Raw genomic sequence first — 11,628 nt, forward strand, 5'->3', positions numbered from 1 at the left:
TTTGAATGATTTTTTTTACGTATTGTTGTGAAGCACGGAGATATGGGATCCCAGAATCAGTCATTTATAAGGGCTGACTGTGATCTCATAGTAGGGGGTGTTGAGAAACATGGAGGTATGAGATCCCAGAATCAGCCACAAGGGGGAGACTCTGGCAGAATAACAGCTAAATAAGGGAACATTGTGATATTATAACCTGTGATTTATAACTGATTCATGCTATAACCTAATAAATGTGTTAAAGCTAACACAAATACCTATTTTTATAATCTTTGTTTAAGAAGTAACTAAGTCAGAACAGCAACTCACTGTGAAAAGTGATGTTTTTGGTTACCAGGGAAACTGATGTTTTTGATAGATATGACAAATATGAGGAACTAATGCTTTATTAAATGGAAATGCTTTTAAGAGTTTTGATTACTATGAAACTGAGATGTTTTAGAAAGAGTCTTGATTACTGTTAAACTAAGGTTTTTAACTTAGTAATGAAGTGAGAAGTCAAGAGCTAAGGTGAACTGGGGTCAAGTGTTCACAGTGAAGGTTATTAACCTCGAAATAGACGTCAAGGATTTTTGTGAGTCTGACATCTGTTTCCTGACCGGAGGCCTGCTCTGAGCTGCAGATGGAGCAAATACATTAATAGAGAAGTGAGACTGAGTGGAAGAGTCCAAACAGTCCAAACAGTTAGTTTCAGTTCCTCAAACATGGAGGGGTCTTAGGATGAGTTGGGGGGGGGAGCTGGTGGAACAGTCCAGAATAGATGGTTTTAGTTCCTCCAGAGCACACAGAGGCCATGAGGTCAGTGGATGGGAGCAGTGCACGAGTAAGGAGGGGGATGGATGTTGTCATCACGTATGTTAATTAAGTGTGCAGTCATTGCATATGCAAAAGGTTCAGTTGTTGTATAAATTGCACTGGATCGAGACACGAGCTGGGAGTCGTTGCGAGGTGGTCACTTGTTGCAATCAAGGGTAGAAATGCTCTGAGCAAAGGAGATTTTACCACGTAACTCGGACGGGGGATTCAACATGATCTGCAAAGGAATATCTGTTCTATTGGAATTATGGACTGAAGGAGTGCTCTTTCTGCACTGTTTGAGGATTACGAAAGACTGTGATCTAAAAATAACGCTGACTGAAGGAATATAACTGAACTCTACTATTTCCAAAGGATTAACACCAGAATGGATTAACAAAGTTTTTACTGGCCCAAAGAACAAAAATGGATACAAGCAGATCTAAATCTGGACTGAACTCTCTCTCCACCTCCTCCCTGGAGCAGAGCCCAGCGGGGCGTCGGTCTTCAGGTGAGCAGCAGGTGAGGCCACACCGTCTGCTCTCCCCCTCCAAATAGCATAGTTCCAGTTAGGAGTCATATTAGAGGATTGTTATAGAAATTAATGTTTAATTGGTTGTCTGATGATTTATGGGCTATTGCTATTTTCCTGCTGAAATTTTATAATAAAGCATTTATCCTGCAATTAAAGTTAACAGATTGGAAATTCTATTTATTTTTATCATGATGATGAATTAATCACATATATCTTCTCAGTTTGTAAAAAGTCAGGTTATTGTGTGCATTACATCTAAAACTGGTTCTGTCAGATTACCTATTCGTTGGGGCCGGGGGTGGCCTTTTCTAAACTTATCCTTGGGGTTATCCATTCCTTAACCTCTAAATTTAAACCTAGCAACTTACCAAGTGCAGAATCCGATGAGAGAAAAGCTGCCGTTAACAGACGTGACTGGTAATTAATTTGACCATTGGAAAGTGGCTACTCAGTTGAGTTAGTTATCAGAGGAAGCAGGATAGGCGTCTGGATGGAGGCAGTTAGAAGCTAGGTGAATTTTCTCGCTTACCAGCTTAAAAACGTTCCTCAGATCTCATCTGGGTTGTACCATATGGGCTACGGGAACCGGACCCGTTAGATGGAGAGCTGGTCCAGTAATCCTCTGATAGTTAATTAATTTATTTGATTGATTTAGGAGGTTACTGGCCTTAGGATTCCACAGGTGTATGTATGTTATAAATGACAATGAAGTGGCTATTTGTCCTATTCTATATTCTAATTGCAATAAAAATGTAGATTTGTTTTTGTTTTTTTAAACTTGAAACTGAATGTAAATTTTTGAAATTTAATTCAAGTTGCTCAATACAAGTACAGATTTAGTCCATCTGATTCAAATTCAGTTCCTTGTGGCACATATTTCTGCCTATATACAACTGTCCTTAGTGTTTAATGTCTTGTTTTTTGTATTGTTGCTATTGTGTTGTTGGAATTGTATGAGGAGTATGAATAAAGTTAAGATGTTTTATGTACGTACGCTGAGGTTAATCCTTTTCATGTCATTATTTTTCAGTTTTAATGGAACAATGTTGTCACCATCTTTTCCATTCACGCTTTGATTTAGATTCAATTTATATTTGCTTTCATTAGAAAATTCACATAGAGATATTTTTAAAATCCTAAAAAAAAGTTTCGTGTTTATAATGAAATCGGTTTATTCTCTTTAAATATCAATGTAAATTACATTTTATAATATTTTAAAAGCATTTTCATGCATATGTCATATACTGTCATGTTTTATGTTATCAGAGGTCAGGTTTATCTGTCTTGACAGATACACAAACAGACAGAAACTTCAGCAGATTAAACCTTTATTTTTATTTTTTTACCCAGAGTACAAACATGCAGAGGAAAATTGTTAAGAGAGGATCTGCTGTGGATCTACTGTTGATCACTGGGAATTGTGGAACAATAATAATCTTATTTTGTAGTTTCTGTAGATCTACTAAGAATTTACTGTGGATTCACCAGCAGTTCTCTGAATCTATTTAAACATGACGATGATCCTGTTGGGAGAGAATCTCGTGTGGATCCACAGAGAATCTACCTCAGATATGGAATATGGATGATAGTAAATGCCCAGACGACCTCTGGTAGATCTCTGGTGGGTCCCCAGTAGATCTTTGGTAGATCCCGAGTAGATCTCTGGTGGATCCCTAGTAGATCTCCAGTAAATCATCAGTAGATCTCTGGTGAATCTCCAGTAGATCTGTGGTAGATCCCAAAGGTTGGCTGCCCCGTAGATCTCTGGTAAATCCTCAGTAGATCTCTGATAGATCAACAGTAGATCTCTGATAGATCAACAGTAGATGTCTAGTGGATCCCCAGTAGATCTCTGCTGGATCAGGGGTCTCAGGGCATGGTCTCCGTCGTGACTTTGGACAGAATGATGTCGTTGTAGATGCTGAGTTTCGTGATGTTTCTCGGGTTGATGTCCCTCCGGTATCTGTACTCCAGCAGGTGACTGTTGTTGACGGCCACCTTGAATTCTGTGTTGGTGCACAAGATCTTTATCTGCAACAGCAAAACCACAAACCGTTACTGACCTGCTCACATATTCAGAGACTGGTCCTTTAACTTCACTTCAGGATGCTGTGAAGGTGTCTCACCTCAAAAGATTGACCCTGAACGAAGGGAAAGCGTGACAGCTCTCTCTCCTCTTTGCCCCACTTCTGACCGATGAGGGTATTCCTAACAATCACCTTCTTGCCTTGTTCGTTGAAGCGCGGGTTGAAGTGGAAGGCCAGGTCACCAGATGATGTAAGAAAGTCCAGTGTGAACCTGACAGACAACAGAGACCACAGCTGATCAGTCCATAACCCTAAATGTACATTGTCATGTATGTTGTAGCTTTTATCCACACAACATGACTTCTGGACAAACTGCAACATGATCCCCTCAATTCATCTTATATCACTACGGTCGAAGCGATTGTACTGACTTGTCAGCGCCAGGTTTAACGGTTCCAGCGATGGTGATGAGCAGTTTGTCGTAAGCTCCATGGGGCAGATTGAGATGGTGGGGAACTGTCTGTAAAACAAATGAACATCTGTTTATCACGTCTGGTTCTCAGTTTGTGTGTCTCGGTGTCTCTCTGTTTGCCTCACCAGATTCTGTTGGGGAAAAACATTCCTGGGTGGTGCAGGTCCAGGTCCCGGAGAAGGATTGGACCACCCTCCAGGTCCAGGTCCAGGATAAGGATTGGACCACCCTCCAGGTCCAGAAGGTTGAGGAGTAGGTGAATTCCAGGCGGGGTCGGGGTTACCTCCACCTCCCTGCCAAATGGTCTGGGGTTTATTCTGTCCCGGCCAGAGGGAGTTTCCAGAAGGTTGACCTTGATTGGATAAAAATCTTAATTCATCCTGATCCTGTGACTGATTTTATTCTGGATCTACGTTCTCATGCAGGATTTGAAAAGGGACTCCTGGTGGAGTACGACATAGAAGAAGAAGGTGATGGATGTACCTGGCCAGGCGGGGTGTTTGGGTTGTTCAGGCCATGGACCTCCTTGGTTATCGACAGCGTCGCCAAACTGCAGAGAGACAGATTGTATGTGAACACAGTGAAGACTTAAGGCTCATCTCATTTCACTAATTTCAGCCTCCTCGCCTCCTCAATCATCAGTTCTTCAGCCCATAACCCAGGAATCCATCCTGGTGCATCATAATGATGGACATCTCAGTTCCTGAAATGAGGATCAAGGAGGCCGCTGGAGGATGAGTGGCGTTTGGGCCAATTACTGGTTTTATCTGACAGGTGAGTGAAGAGACAGTCAGGAAAGTAGGGAGAAGAATGGGGGGGAAGACAGCAGCAATGGGCTATAAGCGGGAATCAAGCACAGGCTGCAGGATGAAGTCTTTATCAACTCTGACGTTGGGTTACTGTCCTGAGGTCAGTAAGCCTCATAGTCTTTGTCATGGTGTCCCTTTACTGGCTAAACTCCTATAAAGCCACCGCAGAAGGGAAGCATTAAACGGTAACAACAAACAGGCTCTACAGCTCATCTAAAACATTTTAAGTATGTATTATCTCAGTAAACTGATATCAAGTAAACTATATGAAATAATAATATATGTCATGCTTTATTTGCAAATTACTATTTTAGATTTATTTATAAACTATACATGTCATATTTAATTAATGTCGCTTTAAACTGTTTGTCGTTTGTTGCCTCGACTCCTCTACGACCATGTGCAATTAGTGAAATGAGAAAAAGTGTCCAGGTGTGTCCAGGTGTGTCAGGTGTGTTGACAGACTAAAGGTGTGTTCAGTTGCACAACCTTGTGTGTAAATTGTATGTTTCTGGAATGCTTTCCTAGGTGTTTTGTGTTTGTTGTCTGTATATTTCCAGGATGTTCTTGGTGTGTTTTCTGGATGTTTCTTGAATGTTGTCTAAATATTTGTTGGATGTTATCTGAATATTTCTTGGATGTTTCCTGAATGACTCCAGGATGTTTAATGGATGTTTCCTAGGTGTTGGGTATATGTTAACTGAATGAACGTGCAGTCGTACGGTCCCTACTCCATATCAGAGGAGAAGAGGTAGAGAGGATGGACTCAGTCAGATTTCTTGGCTGCACATTATCAAGGATCTGACATGGACACTAAACACCTCCAAACTGGTGAAAAAAGCCCAGCAGAGGATATTCTTCCTGAGGAAGCTGAAGCAGGCTGGTCTGGCCCCACAACTGCTCAGAAACTTCTACAGAAGCACCATGGAGAGCATCCTCTGCCAGGGCTGCACAGTGTGGTCCAGTTCCTGCACAGCAGAAGACAGACAGGATCTGTCCCGGGTGGTAAAGGTGGACCAGAGAGCTCCCAGACCTGGACTCTGTGAACACTAAGCAGAGAAGAGCAGGGTCCATCTGCATGGACGTCAGCCACCCAGGACACTCCCTGTTTGTCCCCCTGCCATCAGGAAGGAGGTACCGGACCATCAGAACACAGACTACCAGGCTGAGGAACAGCTTCTTCCCCAGAGCTGTTGCCTCCATCATACCAGTACATCTCCTCCCTCCTCCACCCCCTGCTCTCACACAGAGACTCACTGATGGACAACAATCATTTTAATGTGCAATAATCATTCATACCGAGCATTTTACTGCATCAGACACTTTAAAGCAGACGTTGCATCTCATCGCACTATCACACTTTTACGCTTTTTTAAAATACTTGTTCTATTTACTTGTATATATATATATACTTAATATTTGTTTTATACAGCTGTTTGTTGTTTGTTATACTATGTTGTTTTGTTTTCTTTGGAAGTGCCAACAAAGTTTGGTTTCAGAAATGCAATGACAATAAATATCCTTGAATGTTTTCTAGATGTTGTGTGTAGGTTGTCTGTACGTTTCCTGAATGTTTTCTGAATGTTTCCTAGGTGTTGTCTGCATGTTGTCTGCATGTTGTCTGTATGTTTCCAGGATGTTCTTGGTGTGTTTTCTGGATGTTTCTTGAATGTTTCTGGATGTTTCCTAGGTGTTGTGTGTAGGCTGTCAGAAGCAGAATTGACAAATGTGTGTAAACTATGTGAAATGATAAAATACGTCATGCTTTATTTGTATTGTACTATGTTATATCTTTTCATAAATTCTACATGTCATATTTAACTAATGTTGCTTTAAACTGTCGTTTGTTGCCTTGAATCCTCTATGATGATGGGCAATTAGTGAAAAGAGAAAAGGTGTCCAGATGTGTTCAGGTGTGTCCAGGTGTGTCGGCAGATTAAAGGTGTGTTCAGGTACACAAACTTCAGGAATGTTCTGTATGAAGGTATTGTTCTCACAGATTAATTCATTACACCCACCCTCTGGCTTCAGGAATTCTGAAGAATATTGATCCAATTCATTAATGGAGGACTCAGATTTTAGAAATTTGTTGGACGTCATTAAAGCGTTAAACATCAAAAAAGCAGCATTTATAAAAGACATTAACTCCTATTTGAAGCAGCTTTAATTCAGATTCATGCCAGCTGGTTGATGACATGAAGCTCAAGGTCCAAATCTTTGAAAATATCTTTAAATTTAGGTTGTTTCTGCGTTATTTCACAAGTTTTCACAAGATTTAATTTGCTTTAACAGTTTGTTTTCACAGATTTGTCAAGTGTCAAGTTTTTTGTGCGGAAACTGAAATGATGATTTTCAAAACCCCACTGAACGTGTCAGACTGAGTCATTACCAACTAAACTAGTATTCTGGATTTTCTGTTTCCACCATCTAATACACAGATGTCTTCCTCTCAGCTAAATCAGAAAATGCTGTTGAAATGTTTTCTGCATGTTCCTTGGATGTCATTTAAATGTTCCTTGGATGTTGCGTGTATGTTTCTTGAATGTTTCTTGGATGTTTTCTGAAAGTTTCTTGTGTGTTTTCTTGAATGTTGTCGAAATGTTTTGTGGATGTTGTCTAAATAGTCCTTGGATGTTTATTGGATTTAGTCTAAATGTTCCTTGGATGTTCAGTGTATGTTTCCAGGATATTATCGAAATGTTCTTCTGGATTTTCATGGATGTTTCTTAGATGGTTTATAAATGTTCCTTGCAAGTTGGGAGTGTGTTTCCTGGGTGTTGTCCAAATGTTTCCTGAATGTTTTTCTGGATGTTGTCTAGATGTTTCCTAAATGTTTTTTGGATGTTTCTTGAAATTTTTTTGGGATGTTTATTTATTTATTTAAGATGGGACAGTGCATATTAATCGACATGAGTCAAGAAATGTCCACATGTAAATATGCCAGATTTAGCCTCGAGGGCTAATTTTCATCTGGATGTTGTCTAGATGTTTCCTAAATATTTTTTGGATGTTTCTTGAAATTTTTTTTGGATGTTGTCTAGATGTTTCCTGAATGTTTTTTGGATGTTTGCTGAATGTTTTCTAGGTATTTTCTATATGTTTCCAGGATGTTCTTAGCGTGTTTTCTAGATGTTGTCCAAATGTTTCTTGGATATTTACTGAATGTTTCCTAAACGTTGCGTGTAGGTTGTCTGCATGTTGTCTGTATGTTTTCTGAATTCTTCCTAGATGCTCTGTGTACATTGTCTGTATGTTTACTGAATGTTTCCTGAATGTTTTCTGAATATTTTCCTGATGTCGTGTGTATGTTTCCTCTCAGCTAAATGAGAAAATGTACACTACCGTTTAAAAGTCTGGGGCCACCCACACAATTTCATATTTTCCATGAAAATTCACACTTTTATGTTTACTTGTTATGATCCTGCTCCAGCCTCTGCCCTTCTTCCTCCTTTTCTCTTTTTCCTTCTTTCTACCATTGTTCCTCATCTGTTTGTTTTGACCTGTCTCTCTCTCTGGCTCCCTCTGTCTGTCTGTCACCTCTCCCTCATGTCTCTCTCTCTCCCTGTCTCTCTCCCTCCTGCTCTCCCTGCTTCACCTGCCTTCACTCTGTCTTGCTGATTGCTACAATGAGTTTCAGCTGCAGCAATCAGTTCACACCATTCACCTGTTCTCCACCTCACCTCACCTCCACCTATTTAAGCTCTGCCCATTCATTCACTCCCTGCTGGATCATAGATTCACATCCTTACTTTGATTCTGTTTCCCTCCACCAAGCCTGCCACCTCTGGACTGCTTTAGCCCCATGGACTCTGTTGCTCTCCCCCCTCCTGGATTTCCCCTTCTTGGACTCTATTTTGCTCCCACCTGTTCATGGATTTTCCCCAGCCTGTTTTCTCCCTTGGTTCTCAGTTTCCCCATGTCGTGAGAACCCCTACCCAGCTTAGTTTTGTAATTCAGTTAAGTTTTGTAAACTTCCGTTTTTGTATTTGTAGAATTAGAGTTCTAGTAGTTGGTTAAGTTCTGTTCCCCCCAGCTCAGTTCCCCATTAATGTATTGGTTCAGTTGTTGTTTACATAAATCTGTTATTCACCTGTCAGCCAGTTCTGTGTGTTTGCGCTTGGGTTCTCCTGCTTCCCCCACCGTAACATTTACCTATGTAGATATTCCATTAAAAATCAGCAGTTTCCAGCTAGAATAGTCATTTACCACATTAACAACGTCTACACTGGATTTATGATTAATGCCATGTTATCTTCATTGAAAAAAAGATTTTATTTCAAAAATAGGGACATTTCTAAATTACACCAAACTTTTTAATGGTAGTGTAGCTCAAAACTAATCAAGAACTAATTCAGAAAAAGAAAAACTGACTAAAAATCAAAACAAATAAACAACAATTAACCCTGGCAAACAGTGTTCAGAGTTTATGAAAAAGAGAAGAAGACTTACATTGAAATTCATTCTGCCTTTCTGCAACCTGCAACACAAAGACAAGAATAAACGTCTTGAAGCAGCAGAAGAAGAATGTCATAGGGTTAGGGTTAGACAAGTCCCGGCACGAGGAAGAAAAACAACAAGATCAGAACTTGAAACGGACCCAGAAACTGTAGGAGACGTCTCTGTTTACATGCAATTCAAATCAATAAGGTGTTCACATTAAGATGATCATCACAACAGTTTAAAAACCCATCGGCCATTTTGGATCAAACTTTGATCAAACAGCCGTTGTGAAGCCGTGGATGAAACAATAACTGGTTCGTTTACTGACTGGGACAAGGACGGGATATTTCCTGGATGTTTTCTGAATGCTTCTTTGATGTTTTATTAATTTTTTCTGGATTTATTTTATTGGATGTTGTTGAGATGTTGTCTAAATGATTCTTGGATGCTTCCTAAATGTTCCCTAAATGTTTTCTGGATGTTGTCTAAACGATTTCTGGATTTTCCTAAATGTTCCCTGAATGTTTTCTGGATGTTGTCTAAATGCTTCTTTGATGTTTTCTAGATTGATTTTATTGGATGTTGTTAAGATGTTGTCTAAAGTATTCCTGGATGTTTCTTAAATGTTCCCTGAATGTTTTCGGAATGTTGTCTGTATGTTTCCTGGATATTGCCAAAATTCTGGATGTTTTTTTGGATGTTTCTTGGATGTTGCTTGGAAGTTTCTAGTATGTTTTGTTGGATGTTGTCAAAATGTTCTCTCGATGTTTTTAGGATGTTGTGTAAATGTTCCTTGGATGTTGCATGTATGTTTCTTGAATGTTTCTTGGATGTTGTCTGGAAGTTTCTTATGTGTTTTCTTGGATGTTGTCGAAATGTTCCTTGGATGTTGCGTGTATGTTTCTTGAATGTTTCTTGGATGTTGTCGGTATGTTTCCTTTATGTTTTCTGGATGTTGTCCATAAGTTTTCTGGATGTCTACTGGATTTAGTCTAAATGTTCCTTGGATGTTGTGTGTATGTTTCTTGAATGGTTCTTGGGTGTTGTCTGGAAGTTTCTTATGAGTTTTCTAGATGGTGTCTAAATGTTCCTTGGATTTTTATTGGATTTAGTCTAAATGTTCCTTGGATGTTCTTTGTATGTTTCCTAGATGTTTTCTGGATATTGTCTGAATGTTCTTCTGGATTTTCCTGGATGTTTCTTAGATCATGTATAAATATTCCTTATATGTTGTGTGTGCTTTTCCTGGATGATTTTTGGATGTTTCCTGAATGTTATTTGGATGTTTCCTGAATGTTATTTGGATGTTTCCTGAATGTTGTTTGGATGTTTCCTGAAAGTTTTTTGGATGTTTACTGAATGTTTTCTAAGTGTTGTCTATTTTTTTCCAGGATGTTCTTGGCATGTTTTCTGGATGTTGTCTAAATGTTTCCAGGATGTTTTCTAAATGTTTTCCCAGGTGTTATCTGTATGTTTCTAGGATGCTCTTGGTGTGTTTTCTGGATGTTTCTTGAATGTTTTCTGGATATGTCTTGGATGTTGTCCAAATGTTTCTTGTATGTTTACGGAATGTTTCCTAGGTGTTAAGGGTATGTTGTCTGAATACTTTCCAGGTGTTGTGTGTAAATTGTCTGCATGTTTATTTAATGTTTCCTAAATGTTTTCTAAACGTTTCCCAGGTGTTGTGGTGTTGTGTGTAGGCTGTCTGTATGTTTCCAGGATGTTCTCTGTGTGTTTTCTAAGCGTTTTCTCTGCGTTGGGTGGAGTTAACATTCCCACGCTACCCACAAACACAAACAGCAGATCAACACACATCAGACGGGACATGAGTCACCGTCAGCAGACTCATCACTAACTGTTAGCTGTTCACTCTCTCAGTGTCAATAAAGCTTGAATGAAGCCGTTCACAGTCAGACCGTCCTGAATAACCAACATCAAACCAAGTTTAGCAACATTTTCTTCTTCTTCTGAATCAGAGGAGAAAACAAAGCGGCTTCCTGTTTCTGTTCCAGCTCTGATTCCAGCATCTGACTCAGAGGAAAAAGAGAAACTCTGCCAGGTTTATAAAAAAAAAAAAAAAAAAAAACACAATCTGAAGACACAAAGACGAACCTGAAAACAAGAAGAAGAAGAAGAAGAACACGTACCTGAGTTCACCTGAGAGCTGCAGACAGAATGAAGACTGCTGGAAACCGGAGAGAGTTTCAGTCCTGAGCCTCACCCCGTTCAGACCACACCCACATACACCCGCTAACACACACATAATACACACAAATACACACAACCACCCACACACACATAATACACATAACGTATAAACACACAAAAATACTACACACAGAAAAACGAACGGCCTCAAAAATGCACTCACACATAAACAAACGCATAAAATACACACACACAGACACACACATAACACGCGTGCATGCGCATGCATGCGCGCGCGCACACACACACACACACACCAGAATGCTTTGACATAACTCATTGTTTAACATTAGATCCTTAAATCTGGTTTTAACCCCATTAGTGAGGACCGACCACCATGTC

General features: G+C 39.8%; 1 protein-coding gene across 2 annotated transcripts; it reads right to left on the reverse strand.

Moving 5' to 3' along the window:
- Positions 1 to 2,641: 2,641 nt before the first annotated feature.
- lgals3b (lectin, galactoside binding soluble 3b) lies at positions 2,642 to 11,356 on the reverse strand. 2 transcript variants are annotated; one of them, XM_055005655.1, is made up of 8 exons: positions 11,226 to 11,356; positions 9,088 to 9,115; positions 4,313 to 4,379; positions 4,065 to 4,181; positions 3,955 to 4,028; positions 3,789 to 3,877; positions 3,457 to 3,628; positions 2,642 to 3,361 (listed from the first exon to the last, which is right to left on the reverse strand). In XM_055005655.1, the coding sequence occupies exons 1-8, from the start codon at positions 11,339 to 11,341 to the stop codon at positions 3,200 to 3,202; spliced, it is 825 nt and encodes a 274-aa protein (XP_054861630.1). In that variant the 5' UTR covers positions 11,342 to 11,356; the 3' UTR covers positions 2,642 to 3,199. The 2 variants fall into 2 exon arrangements, with proteins under 2 accessions (XP_054861630.1, XP_023129957.1); XM_023274189.3 differs by having other exon boundaries at positions 3,955 to 4,181.
- Between the last annotated feature and the right edge of the window lie 272 nt (positions 11,357 to 11,628).

This window comes from Amphiprion ocellaris, chromosome 20, assembly GCF_022539595.1.
Source record: "Amphiprion ocellaris isolate individual 3 ecotype Okinawa chromosome 20, ASM2253959v1, whole genome shotgun sequence".
Taxonomy (NCBI): domain Eukaryota; kingdom Metazoa; phylum Chordata; class Actinopteri; family Pomacentridae; genus Amphiprion; species Amphiprion ocellaris.